The 14,450-nt window shown below is 48.5% G+C and overlaps 1 protein-coding gene across 1 annotated transcript in view; it reads left to right on the top strand.

The window, feature by feature from the left end:
- The window catches only part of HEG1 (heart development protein with EGF like domains 1), a 51,577-nt gene that overhangs the window by 16,256 nt on the left and 20,871 nt on the right, over positions 1 to 14,450 (top strand). Inside the window, exons 2-11 of the mRNA XM_058028510.1 lie at positions 1,797 to 2,063; positions 3,055 to 3,273; positions 3,646 to 3,885; positions 5,044 to 5,352; positions 5,753 to 6,061; positions 6,578 to 6,880; positions 7,745 to 8,053; positions 8,749 to 9,303; positions 9,661 to 10,002; positions 10,978 to 12,327. Coding sequence (XP_057884493.1) covers positions 1,797 to 2,063; positions 3,055 to 3,273; positions 3,646 to 3,885; positions 5,044 to 5,352; positions 5,753 to 6,061; positions 6,578 to 6,880; positions 7,745 to 8,053; positions 8,749 to 9,303; positions 9,661 to 10,002; positions 10,978 to 12,327 — 4,203 coding nt within the window. The remainder of the gene's footprint in view (positions 1 to 1,796; positions 2,064 to 3,054; positions 3,274 to 3,645; positions 3,886 to 5,043; positions 5,353 to 5,752; positions 6,062 to 6,577; positions 6,881 to 7,744; positions 8,054 to 8,748; positions 9,304 to 9,660; positions 10,003 to 10,977; positions 12,328 to 14,450) is intronic.

Below are 14,450 nucleotides of genomic sequence, written 5' to 3'. Positions count from 1 at the left end.
CCTGCTGAAGTGTGATGCTGTATATTTTAGCCTGCCCTTGTTGATAAATGAGTTGGCAGCCTGGGAAAGCAGATTTCCCTCTGTCTATCCTCATACCCTAAGGGTTTATTTAAGCATCTGCTGCTTTGCCTTCTCTCTGTGCAGCAGAGCTGGCCACAGGCTCTCCAGTCAGCATGGGCTGCACAGCTGAAAGCTTTTAGTGAGAGGGGGATGGAGAGAAATTCAGTGCACTGCCCTCCAGCACAGCCACGTTTTTCGGGGCTGCTATAAATGGACTTGTGGGCTACAATTACAGGCTGGGTATTGGCTCGGAAATGAACACAGCAAGCATCCCCTGCCACTTCCCATCCCCTTGTCCAGCTGGTGAGGACCAGGAGCTTGTCCCGTGGGACAGGAGGTGGCTCAGAGCGGGCTCTGGGTGGCAGTGGCTGCTCGGCATTGCAGCCACTGTGAGGCTGCCAGTGATGCCACCCTGGGGGCTCTGCTCTGCCACAGCTCTTGTCTCCTTGGCCCACAGGGGCTTAGACTCCCAGGATGAGATACAGACTGTCATACCTACCCCTCTGTTTCTTGGCGAGTTCCCACTGAAGGTGTTGCAGATGTAGAGGGGACTCCACTTCTGAAATTGCCACCTCTGTTGTGACAGGCACAGCAACTCCAAGGAAGACATACAATACAAAGAAGATGTGTCCCGTAGGTGTTTGTGTTGGGCACACAATTTTGTTACAGAAAATGTTTGGAGGCCCAGAACAGATTTAACTTTCAAAATCAGAGCTTTTGGGCAGAGACTGACTGCCTTTATCTGCTGCCTGTGGATGCCATGCACATGACAGAGACTGCATTTTGTTGTAAGGAAGATGGACAAAACAGGGACCTTGCCCATTCAGATTTGGACTTGCTTTTGACTTCAGAGCTTGTTGTGGGTTTTGAAGGTCATCTGAGGCTGCAGTGCCAGCCAAGCCTTGGGACTGTAACATAGTTGGTGGCTGCTGATTTTTGTGTGAACTGATACGCAGTGAAATCCTCACAGCCCTGTGTGGTACCATAAGCTGGAAACCCTTATTCCGTGGACCACCACTCATGCCCAATCTTCTTCTTGTTTATCTTGTTTCTCGTATTGTGGTAGACATTAATGTTAGAAGTGCTAAAATATCTCATCACCCTGGGGTGCTTTGGCACTGGGTGGGCCATGTAACCCACACCAAGCACTGATCTCCTGTGTCCCAGTGCTGCACTGTGGCTGGGTGGGTTACACTGACCATCCTGGGTGCCCTGCAGTTCTCAGCAGCTCCCTGCCAGCTCTCTGTGGGTGATGGGCTTTGAGGTCAGGTGTCCAGCAAGCACTGACCAAATGGAGAGAGGAGAGCAGCTGTGGGGCCCTCTCCCCTCCCATCTTACATTCAGAATGGGGCTGTGCTGGGCTCTGCTCTGGAGACCATCACACTCCTGCCATGGACCCTACACTGCAAGTATTTCCATCAGTTATTTGTTTAAGACTTTCTTTTTGCTCCTTTCAAAATTCATTTCTCCTAACACAAAAAAATCCTGAGGGTGCTGAATTGAATTAGTCTTTTGCACAAAGGTGGATTTTGGTATTTGGCCCCTCAGACCAGTCTAGTTTCCACTGGTGCAAATCCAAAAATAAATTTCATGTCTGTGTTTTGATTATGCAAAATTTTTCTCTAGTGTAAGTAAATGAGCTCAGAGCCTGGCCTTGGTGTTACTGCAGTGAGCTGATCCTGCACATCAGTGCTGATGGGATCTAAGTTTTTTTTTTTTCTTGTCTTTCCTTTTAGTCATTGAAAGCAGCCATCAGGAGAGAAGCTCAAGCACAGAGATGAGGACTGCTGGTGCTCCTGTGGAGCTGGTGACGATGCTGGCTGGGAGCAGGGAGTGGGCATCACTGCCTGCCAGGCACGGGGCAGTGCCAGCAGCAAGCAGGGTCACAGGGCACACTGTGCCCCCTGCCAGTGATGGGGATGTCACCCCTCCAGGAGCAGGATCCCCAGAGAACCCATCTGCTGGGACAGTCACCCACCTGTTCACCCACAGCCATCCCCCTGGTGAGTTTATGGGTGTGAGAGTTCCTGTTACTGCTCCCAGCCCAGGGACTAAGCATAGCCACTGGGTTAGGAAGCAGTGCTGCCCCGCAGCTAGAAATGCAGATTTTTGAGAGAAATCTAATCTCAGGATTGGAGAAATCCATTCTCAGGAAAGCTGGGCTTTGTTTTTTAGCATTACAACACAGATGACTCTCTGGAGCTGCTGCTGATGTTTTTCAGCACTCAGCAGTACCCAGGGAGTCCCGCCCATCCACTGAGCTCAGGGGCTGTGCAAAGAGCTGAGACCCCTGGGTGTCCCCACAACTTCTCCCATCAGGAACTGAACCCCACTGCAAGCCCAGCCTAGGCTGTAAGAACTCAGCTTAAGGATACCTGACCAGCTGTGATGATGATTTGTGGCTGAGGTCTTTACATGGAAATCCTGCAAGTGAGCACTTACTTTTGGGCCTGTTCATAATCTTCAGTCATAAGTAAACCAATGTACTCTTTTAAATATGAACTTAAGTCAAGGCCTGTTTCCCAGAGCAGCAAGACAAAGCTGTGATGATTGCCCTGTCCCCACTTCAGTTTTTTTCTTAATATCCCCAGCTGAAATAAGATATAAGCATAGAGGTTTTCTTTAATTTTTTTTGATTCCTTGGCTTTTTTCTTCTTAGGGACTAGAATGTAGAGCTGGCATGCCCAGGCTGCCAGCTGTGGACTGTTCTGGCATCAGCTCCTTACTGCCTTCTGCAGTTTTAATGTCTCTAAAAAAAAATCTGTTTCTTTTGCCATGCTCAGATGAGGACAATATTTAAAATGCCATTATTTTTTGGCGACAGAAACCCTCTGTTCCCATCAATCCCTCCTGCAGTTAAATAGAGGAAACGTGAGGGATGCAGCTGTGACCCTTCCTGTTGCATGTGGTAGGGCTGGGTACCACTGCAGGTGATGCTGCTGCCACCCAAGAACTTTTCCAGGTGAACATGACCCTCTCCCTGTTGCTTTCCAGACCCTGGAAGCCATCACCACGCTGCAGACATGCCAGGGAGAGGCAAGAGGGCTCCCAGCACCCCTGCAGCTGCTGAGGGGACACCAGCAGTCTCTGAAGATGTCAGCACCAGTTTGGCTGAGGGGACACAGGGAGGGCACCATGGGCTCTGGAACGGGTCAGGGTTTAACACCATGAGGACAGTGCTGCTGCCTTCATCTCCAGAAGCTCATCACCCAGGTGAGCCATCCCAGTTCAGCCTAGGAGCACTGGGAAAGTGTTTCAGCACCTGGGAACAAGGTGAATGCTGTTCCCCAGAGCAGCCAGCATTGGTTGAGCCTGGTTCTGTATTGTAGAGCTTTGTGGATCCAGCTCTTCATCCTCACTGTGCACCCAGGGCAGTTTACTGGCTTGCTTTATGCACAAGGATGGAGAGAAGAATCCATGTGGCTTCTCTTAGTATTCAAAATTGTGAGCTGCTTGGAGCAGCTTGCAAGCACAAAGATCCTGTAGGCACAGTGCAGACAGGGGGCTGAGGGGCAGTGTGGAATGGTGTGTGGACAGCTGAGCCCATCTCTGGGTTTTCATCTGCTTTCCCCCATTGCCTTGCAGGCACTGACAGCCTCTCCCAATCCGTGAGCAGCTGGGTGGGCACAGAGCTGGGCACTGCAGCTGCTTCACCCAGCCCCAGCTCTGCCCTCCCTGGCTCCCTGGGACAGCCCCAGGCCTCCTCCCAAGCTTCAAGCACCCAGACTGGTGCAGAGCACATCGTGCTACACCCCAGGGGTGTCACAGGGAGCTTGACCAGCCCTTTGCTGACTGCATCACCTCCCATGGATAGCACCTTCAGAGGTGAGCTTTGCTGGCCTTTGTTTCATAGCTTTGAAAAGCCACTTTATAGTATTTGCTTTCTTGAAGCAGAGGAGATGCTCTGTTTTGCATGCACTGTGTTTTTTATTATTTGGATGGTTAGCTGAAATTCCCTGCTGAAAGCAGGAAAAAGCAATGGAAAAAATAATTTGATCCAGCCGCCCCCCCCAGCATTTTCCACTTAAAAAAAAAAAAAGAAGAAGTTCTTTGGATGTTATCACAGTGTTTTCTGCAGGGTGGATGTCTGCAGCTGTGAAATATCTTCACTGGGGCAGGGCCAGCTGCAGAGCAAGGGCAGCTCTGAGCCCTGTGTGACCTGTGCCCAAGTGGTGACGGGGTGGGATGGGAGGTTGGGAACCCACACTTCAACCACATGGGTGGGCTTGCCCTCAGCTAGGCAGGGTGAGATGCCTGTGCTGAACAACCTGCTCAGGGCAGCAAACCTGAGATCCCTGGGCTCCATGGCTTCCCCTTGCTTGCTCTGCAGCAGCCAGAGTCTGGAGCTCCCAAAACCAGAGACTTTTTCCTGCTCCACACAGATACTGAAAACCTCAGTGTTGTCAAATCCTTATCCTGTGTCCAGAGCTTTTCAGAAGCAAACACATCTCCAGGGTTCTCACACTGATACAGCTGTTGGGAGCACCACTGGGGCTGCAGGAAACTGAGACCCAGTGTCTGAAGGACAGTGCCCCACTGAGCCCTGGGATGTGGGATGTGTAGTGAGCTGCAGGCTCATGTGGGAATGTGGCTGTGCTTAGGTTTCCTCCCTTTGCTGTTTGATGCTGTTGCTCAAGCCACAAAAAAAAAAAAAAAAAAAAGAAAAGCAAAAAGCCTGAGCCTATTTCCTGCAATATTAGAGCAAAGGTGGGATTTAAAGGCAAACCCCCACAGTCCTTGTCCTGTGGGGTTTCCTGCTGTCTGGGCCATGCCACTCTCACAAAGCCTGGCAGCGAGCCCTGGGGTTTGTGCGAGGTCTCCCTGCAGTGAGGGGAGTCCTGCCTGTCCAAAGGAGCACTTTGTCCAGATTGAACACTTCCTATGCTTACTATCTGTATGTGCACTGTAAGCATCTGGGGAGAAAATGGATCCATCTGTTTATAATTTCATGTATATAAATCCATTTTTCCTATTGTACTGTAGGCGTTGGAAGCAGCCACCAGCCGTCCAACAGCTCAGCCACGGAGAGGTTCGGTTCGGATTTCACCAGCACCAGCACCTCCATTTCCACAACAGCTGCCAAGGCTGGAGGGAGGACATTGAGGTCTCTGCCAGCCAGCACCAGGCTGGTCTCCATGGCAGAGATTTCCACCTCTGGGACTGAAATCACCAGCTCTTCAGCCCAGAGCCAGACCCCTGGTGTGTCTGTGGGTGCCCAGGGTGATGGAGGCAGAGGTGTCACAGACCCATTGCTCTCAGGCTTGCCATCCATTTCAGGAAGTGCTTCCACAAGTGAGTTTTGATAGATAACTCAAAACTCTTATTTAAAGACTCTTTATTAACAAAATATATCCTTTTTATTTTAAAGAAAGGAGGAATAATATTGTATTTGGCACATTCTGTACATTTAAAAACATTTCACAGAAATGAAAGTATGGATAAATATTATTCTTGTTGGAAGGGGAGGATAGATTTTCCTTGAAAACTTCCAGTAGAATTTTGCAAGCAATAACTTCAGCAGTTCCTATTTAGAGACCACTTTCCCCCTGTCTTAATGATTTCCCAGTATTAAACATTTCCGTATTGAATATTCACACATACATTGTCTACATCTGCTGACAGTGGGATGAGACCTACCCAGCAGTTTTTATTTATGTTTATGCAGTTTTGCCTTTCTCTTCTGCTTTTTCAGCTTCTGGCAGCAGCTATGAACCCCCCAGGAGCATCCCAGGTGCAGAAGAGACAACGGAGCACTTGGACATCCAGGCTGCTGACATGTCCAGCATGGCAGTGGGGACACTGATGTCCCCAGAAAATGGCCACACAGCAGAGGTGACAAGGCTCTCTGCCACCAGCAGCAACCCCACAAGCTCTTTGGGTGGGACCTCCTCTTCCTTGAGGACTGGGACACATCATCTCAACAGCACGTGGGAAGCCGCTGATCTCCCAGGCCCTCCTTTGCTCACAAGCTCCCTCTCTGCCTCTGAAGGTCCTTTCCCAGGTAAATTTGTTAGTCTGAAAGCTGTCTGCCTTGGCTGGGTGAGATTTCACATCCCTGCACTGTTTTTCTTCAGATATGGCCATCAGTCATTATTGGACACATGGATGTTTTTGTTACTGGCTGCACTGAGCTGGCAGTGAGATGGGTGGGAAGGGGGAGAGTGGAGCTCAGCTTTTGGGTGAAAAACATGGATGGCCTCATTACTAATGAAACTCCTGTCCTGGGAAGAGCATTGCTAAGAGATACATGCACACACTTTCTCTGCCAGAGACACTTGCTGGGGTTTTGCAGCTGTCACCTAGTGCTGTGTCTGCCATGCAGGCTGGTCTGTAGGATGTGGGTTTGAGATTTTTCATGGATTTCTGTAAGGCACATGTTGCCTTTACTGAAGAGATTCATCTCCTCCCAGAGAAACCCCTTTGGTTTCTCAAAGGGCAGTGTAGAAATGGGTGCTGAGCACACAGTTGTGTGTATAGCTCTGTATGCACAAATCAAACCTGGTTTATTGTACCCTAGGTGTCAGAAGCAGCCACAGACCAGTGGCAGAGAAAACCTCCCTTGCTTCCTCTGCCACCAGCACTCCCATTTCAGCCACATCCAGCAGTGGGGGGAGGCCCCCCAGGTCAGCCTCGGGCAGCAGCCCCTGGGCAGCAGCCAAGGGCTCCACGTCCAGCAGTGCCACGTACAGAACCTTGGGAACAACCCAATCCACATCTTCTGGGAGAGGGACCTCCAGGGCTCAGGGGTCCACAGGAATGACAGATTTCACTGAGGTGGCAGACTCTCCCCTAACACGCTCTGGCTCTCCTCTTTCCTCAGGTGAGTTCACATTAGAATTGAAATGCCATTTTTCTTAAAAGCTTGCACTTGCCTGACTCTTTCCTGCTATGTAGAATATACTGTTAGGAAGGATGCAATGTGATTTTCTGTCTGAAATTATTCAGCTCTTTCTTGACCAAAAAACTGTGCTTTACGTTTTTTACAGAAAGGGCACATGTGTGGAAAGTTTCATTATGCCAAGAAAAATAATTAACTTTCAAATCACAGTCCTTTTTTTACTGTCTCCAGTTGCTATCTCCATGTTACAGACAAGAAAACTAAGCAAGTGAGGATTAGATTATGTCCCAGGGATCAGACTTCAGTTCCTACTTTCTGTCCTACTTCTTGGATCATGCTGCTTCCCAGAATTTGAACCAGCTCAACAAATTTAAGGCAACTTTGAGTGTGGTCCCTGAGGTCCTTCATGCTGCTGTTTGGTCATAGTTCCCACTGTGGTTCTGAAGGGGTCTGATCCCCCTGATCCTGCTTCTTCAGACTTCTCTAAGACCTTCACACTGCTCAGGGTGTTGACTGTCTGAACTAATTTCCAGGCTTTTCTGGGTCACCACGATATTTGTTCTAGCAGCATGGAGTGCACTCAGGCACATAATGGTGAAATCAAGTGCACAGCATTAGTATTTCAACAGTTTTATATAATAGCACTTTTGTCAGCATCACACTGGTTTTTAGAAGACAAATTTTTGTAGGAAGGATTTGTATCTTTGGAAATTGACATTTTCTCATATTTTCTACTTGTGTTTGTGTACTGTACTTGCTGCCTCTGGGTGCTATTGGAAGAAAGCTCATTTTTATTTATAGTTCCATATGTGTAAAAATGTAAATTATTTCTTTATCACATTTTAGCTACTGGAAGCAGCCATGTGTCATTCAGCATCCTGTCAACAGAGAGAAGAACCAATTTCCCCACCACCATCACCTCTGTTTACACAACAGGCACCAAGGGAGGAGGGAGGACATTAAGGTCTCTGCCAGCCAGCACCACCCTGGCCCAAACAACGGAGGTTTCCACCACTGGTACTGAAAGCATCAGCTCTCCAGGCCATTCCCAGTCTTCTTGGGGAACCCAGGGTGGTGGTGGCAGAGGTTCCACCCTGTCATCTGTGACCCCTTTGCTCACAGGCTCACCATCTGCTGCAGAAAGCACTTCCCCAGGTGAGCTGTGAGCACACATCAGACACCCATCTGCATGGGCACAGAGAGGGAGGGCATGCTGGAAGGTGCTGGATGATGGCATTGGATTTATGGATGAAAATTTCAACTTCCAGAGAAAAACACATTTTCTGTTTCTTACATTTGGCACCAGGAAAAGCCAGCCTTGCTGCCAGAGCAGTCTCGAGGTTTGCTGTGTTTTCAGGGACAGCACAATTTCAAGACTGCCCCACTGGCTGTGTTTACACCAGCAGAAGCAGCAGCAGTCATTCCTGAGTCCACCCTGGTGTGCAAAGGCAGTATTTACTGATCCCATACAAACCTGCCACGCTTTCCTTCAAGTACCAGGGCTTTGGGTGCTGTGTGCTCTCCCCTCACTCACTGTGGGTGCAGAGGTGACAGTGTGGGGTGTCTGGTGCCCAGGTCAGGCCTGTGGCACTGGGAGCAGTGCTGGAGGGAAGCAAACCCAAAAGTGCTGCCATACCTTGCTCCTTGTGCCTTCTCCAGGGTGCCCTGCTGTCAGCAGCTCTTCCTAGCACAGGAAAGAGCTGTGCTTTCACAGTTAGCATTTTCTGCAGGATTGGATTTTCTGTCACAATTCTTTCTGTGCCCTCAGCCTGAGGCTGGTGATGGAAGAGAGAACACCTGCTTATTTATAGTTTAGGGTGCATAAACCATTTTGCTTTGCTCTCTCTCAGCAGACAAGAGCTCAGCAACAGGAGGGCACCTGCCTCTCACCAGCACGCCCGGTGTGGTGGGAGCTGCCGCCAGGGAGGAGAGCAGCACAGTGCCTGTGTTGGACACCCATGGAGCTTCCAGTGCCACAGGGAGCTCTGCTCCCTCTCCCCCCCACACCAGCACCCTGGACACAGTCCTGCTGTCCTCACCAGCAGCACAGCCTGGGAAGCAGAGTCGTGTTCCACAGAGCGGGGCAGGACTCAGTGAGCTTCCAACAAAGCTGCTGCCTGCGTTTTCTCCCAGCATCTCAGTGCCTTCACCTTCAGCCACACTCTTCATCCACAAGGAAGGGACACCTCAAGCCCCAGGTAGCCACAGCACGTGGAGCACAAAAGCAGAAAGCCTCACATCTCAGCTGGACACAGCTGGGGACACCCACACCGGCCCTGTCCTGTCCTCCACGGCCTGGCCTCCAGTGAGACATGTGTCATCTGGCCAAGAAGGATCCCCAGAGCCCAAGGTCACCCTTTCATCCAAGGCCTTCACCTACTTCTCTGCTGCTGCTGAACCTTCCAGTGAGTTTTTCTGAGCTCTGGGATAACGTTTGACTGCCTCTCCCTTCCCTTCTCTGAGGGATTGCTATGACACAGCTGTTGCAGGTGTCATGGGCACCATTTATAAGTGGTCATGGTTCTGCCCTGTGGTGTTGTATATCTGCAGCTGCTGATGCTTAACAAGAAGGGTCTCATTCTTGAGACATGTGGCTCTTGTTTCTGTAGGGCACATTGACTGCCTGTCTCGGTTGGGGTGATAATTACAAATAACGTAAACATACCATTATGACTCTAATTGTATTGATCCCTCAGTATCTGGGCAGTCCTGTCTGCTGTGAGATGATAAAATCAGACTTCTGCTTTTCCATCCTTTTTCAGCTATTGGCAGCAGCCATGGCTCCCTAAGCAGCTCAGGTGCTGAGAAGAGGATGCCCAGCCCCATCACTGATCCCGTGTACAGTTCATCCCCGTCTGCGGGTGCTGAGGAGAGGATGCTGCTCTCAGTGACAGGTGGCACTCTGGCTGGTGGCATGGAGAGCTCTTCTTTCCATGCTGGAGCTCCCAGCTCTCCAGGGCCATCTGAGCCAGCCCTGGTGGAGCAGGGCAGGACAGCCAACGCCTCCACCAGCAGCGGGGGCTTCACGGGCTTTGCGACGGAGACGGTGTTTGTGCGTTCTGCCAAGATACCCACTTACTCTTCTTTCCAAAATGATCTCACAAGTAAGTTAATGGTTTTTGGTGTACATTTGGGGAAATTCACATTGTTTTTTAGTATTTTGTACATAAGGTTTTTGTTCATTACTACATTCAATACCACCTGTGGGTTCACTCAGGGGGATGTTTCCATCAAAGGACTCAAAACCAGACCCCACACAGATAGGAAACTATTCCAGAAGTGGAGCCATAAACCCTCCTGTTTTGATGGCTGCATTTTTTTTTTTTTTTTTTTTGCACCCTAACTGGTTTCTTTTGGATGATGCTTTCAGAACTGTTTCACAATAACCTAAGTAATTTTAGAATTAAAACAAAATTTCAATACCATTTTAAATTTTTTAAAAGTTGGCTGACCTTAGCTGTACATCCTGAAACCGGTACTATAAGATTGATTGCACCTTTAGTGCTAAATAATCTGAACTTTTTGCATGCTGATGTGCATTTAGGTTTTCCTGGCTGCAAAGTTTTGAATCACTGGGTTCATGATAAGCTGCAAATTAACATAATGCAGTAATTTCATCCTGCAGAGGCATGAAGTTCACTGTGTCTAAAAACAAATTGACTGAGCAAGATGGATATTCTGTAGATGGGGATGGAGGATAAGAGGGCGAGGATATGAGTTTTGTAAATTATGAGTGATAAAAAGAACAGTTGGGTTTTTCTGCTTAGCTTGTCACAAATACCACAGAATATTAAGATCTCAATCACTTTAGGAAAGCAATATGTGAAGAACAGTGACTTGGAAACCTACACATTTCATGGGACTTTTGTGTCTGTCACGGTTCATAATTTTATAATCAATTAAGGCATGCATAAGGCTCCTAATTGTGTAACCATGCTTGAATGGTGCTTGAAATTCTTAGAAAATCATGGAACAGGTTCACAGACAAGAACATCTTATTTAGCAAGCAGCTTTAATATAACATCAAAATGCTTTCATATTACTCTATCTTTCTAATATTTTTTATCCTTTTACTCCAGACTTTTCAGGTAGCCACCAGCCAGTCAGTGGCAGTGATGCTGAGAAAAGAACCTCGGTCTCTCACACAGACGGCACGTACATTTCAACCACATACACCAGAGGAGGAGAAAGGACTCTCCTGTCTATCTCCAACAGCAGCACCTCTGCTGACTCCTCAGAGAGTTCCACCTTTTTTTCTGAAATTTCCAGCCCTTTTGATGCCTCACAATCATCTGTGGCTCATGACAGGCAGACTAATGCATCAAACAGAAGCAGTTTTGTTGAACCATCTACGGAGCCGTTGCTGGTGCACCCTTCCAAACCATCGACATCTTCTTCTACAGGCAGCATAGAAAATATAACTCTATTCAACACTGCCTCTGAGTTGCTGACCACTGACAGATCCTCTCTGTCTTCATCAGCATTTCCAGCCTCTTCGTCACTGTCATCACTGCAGCACTTGCTGTCATCAACACCACCACCAACTCATCTGTTTACGTTGTCAGAATCACCTGAGCCCCGCTTGCGCTCTGTGATGGCATCTTCACCCCCTCTGCAGGCTTTGCCATCCTCCTTGCCCACTTCCTCCTTGCCCTCCCCATCTTACTCGTTGGCATCTTTACTGTCTGTGTTTTCATCCCCCTCATCCATGTCGCAGTCCAGTGAGAGCGATCAAGCAAGTACCACTGTGGCTACGGTCAGGCTGGAGCCCTCCACAGCTGCCACAGCCAGGAGCTCACCCAGAGAGACCAACAAGCCCAGTGTCACACACCAGCCCCAAAAGAGCACCACCTTCACTCCCACCAGGTCACCTCTCCCTACGGAACCCATGGAGCTGCTTGGTGGACGCGTTGTGTCCGTGTCCGCTCCCGTGGCAGTAACAGAGACTGCCTTGCCTAGAGATGCCACCACCCATGGGGACAGCTCTGGGAAGGCAACATCACTGCTCACCACAGCTCCACAGGCTGGTCCAACAGATGCACCCCTTAGTCCCTCAGCAAGTGCAGCAAATGAGGGCAGCATTGTCCCCACAGTGGCAGTGACCACGGTGAAGCCTCCTGTGCTGACAACGCCGTCCGGTCGCCGGCCCAGCCCAGGTGAGGCCAGCACCATGCAGGACCACAGGGCCCAGACACCCACTGCCACTAAGCACAGTTACACCACTGGTAAAAGCACAGAAGCCATGGGTCCCACCACTGCAAAGCCTGGTAAAGCCACTGAGGAAAACATCCCTGTTACAAGTACCTCTGCAGCACCTCCAACCATCAAAACCACTGGGAGCATTGCAGCGACTTTGGCTGCTGCCAAACCAACCACTGCTCCTCTGCCAAGCAGCACAGTCAGGCTGAGGACATCACCTCCAGCCACAGGTAATGTGTGCAATGACTCTCACCAGTGGTGGGGCCAGGAACAAGCAGGCAGGAATTCCTGGGTCCCACTTCAGGAGTTTTCAAAGAGCTGTGTGTCCATGCATGTGTGCAAGTCTGTTGTCAGCAGGGTTTGAGGGCAATAACTCGTCTCTGTGTTGTTTTTTTTTAAGCTAAGGGTTTAGCAGTCAAGTTGAATGGGTGAAATAAGGGTGAGCACTTTGATGAGCATTTCTGATAAAAAGATTAAGCTGAAATTTGGCTGTTTTGAGAAAATAAATCTGATTGGCCTTACAGGTAAGCACAGGATGCACTTTATCTATTGTTATTGTTAATCCATCAAGAAATATAATGATTGATATCTGCCTTATTACTGAGAAAGTACAGTTGGCCAGCACTTGGTATTTTGTTGAAACTGCTTCTCATATTACAACCTATAGTTGTTTTCTCCCCACCTCACTAAATATTAATCTTCTTAGGGGCCTGATGCTTCTCCTGCTAGTCTTGCTGAGAATGTTGTTATAGAAATTTATTACCACTGCCAGTCTCCTTATTTTCTCAAGTAAATACATTTGCTGAAGTCTTATATAAAAGGAAATTGACTTTGTGTTTGAAGTTCACAGCCCGGCCATCATGCCACTGTAGGATATTGTGTGTGCTAAAGGCATTAATCTCAGTGAAATACTGGCAATAATATGTATTCCATCCAATAATTAAGTATTTAAATGTTATTTCTAAGGCTGATTGGTTTTAATTATAGCTATAGCTTAATGCAAAAAAAAATTTCTTTACTTGAATGATTTTTTAATTGAAAAATTAAGATAATGCATCCTTTTTAGAAACTGATTCACACTTTTCCATTCACCAGAATGCAAAAGATCCTTTTGCTGTCTTGGTCATGGTGCTTTGTCCATGGTCACTCACTGCCCTGAGAGTGGCTGCCCTGGTCTCTGCTGTACAAAGCACGAGCTGAAGGATGGCAAAGTGAAAGCCATGGGTTTAAATCACTCCCACTCATTTCTGGTTGCTTAGATTAGAGTCACCAAATCTGCTTCTCACTGATGCTGAGGTAGCTGTGCCAGGCTGGTCCAGGCATGAGGTTGCATCGAGTGGTGTGTCCCAGGGCAGAGAGAGCTGTCAGGTCTGTGTGGTGCTGTGGGTTACTGCAGTGCCACCAGAAATGCACACATGGGTTGGTTCTTGTCCTTCATGCTGTAACCACAGAACCTGTGCTTCCTGCCTCTGCTGCAGCACTCAGCAGCCGCAGCCACAAGATAGGTATGAGTGGGGTGTAAGATGTCTAAGATGTCTTGCTGGTCTTGTAGAGCCTTGTCACTGACAAGTCCCCAGCCCTGCCTATGGCCTGCCCTTGTGGGTGTGTATGATGTGTGTTTGTGCTCATCTGAGTCACAGATGCAGCAAGAGGAGCTTTTTTGACCAGGACATCTTTTTTCTTTTTTTCTAAGAGGAAATATTGGATATATTCTTCAGAATATGCAGTTTGAGTTTTTTAATCTACAAAACATCTGAGATACTGTCTTTAATCCCCCGAGACACCGTTTTATTACAATGGTGTCTGCTCTCCAAGCTCTTGCTGACCCAGCAGGAAGGGCACTGGCAGTGGTGGCACAGGCAGGAATCACTGCTGTGACCATCCCCAGGCTGGCATGGAGGAGCCCTGGAGAAGGACTGGGTAACCTGCAGACTGGATCAGTGCTCAAGCTCTGCCCTTGGAGCTGAGATACAGGGCTTGGATGAAAAGGACAGGACTTTGGTCAAGCAGCCCATGCCCACATGTCTGACTTGGGCTGTTGAGGTTCCTTCTTTGGTTTTCTCATGCATAAACTGTTGGGTTGTTTGTCTTTGGAAAGAACCTTGAGATCTTCTGATGAGCAGTGCTACAGATCAGTTGGATGTTCAAATTAACATGGATCTGTGCTAGACCTCAAGGGCTTTTGAATGAATATTCAAGTGGTTTATATTTATTCTTTCAGCTCCAACAGAGTAATTAGGAACAGCATAAATAGTAAGTGCAAATGATGCAATGAAGCATCTGATAATGCTCAAGGAGTCACAGATGGGGAGCCAAGTTCATCTCTTTTAGCCCAGCAGCTGATGATTTTTAT

The sequence above is a fragment of the Melospiza georgiana genome, chromosome 7 (genome assembly GCF_028018845.1).
Source record: "Melospiza georgiana isolate bMelGeo1 chromosome 7, bMelGeo1.pri, whole genome shotgun sequence".
Lineage (NCBI taxonomy): Eukaryota > Metazoa > Chordata > Aves > Passeriformes > Passerellidae > Melospiza > Melospiza georgiana.
Note: the sequence above shows the minus strand (reverse complement) of the source record. Positions and strands in the feature narration are given on the sequence as shown.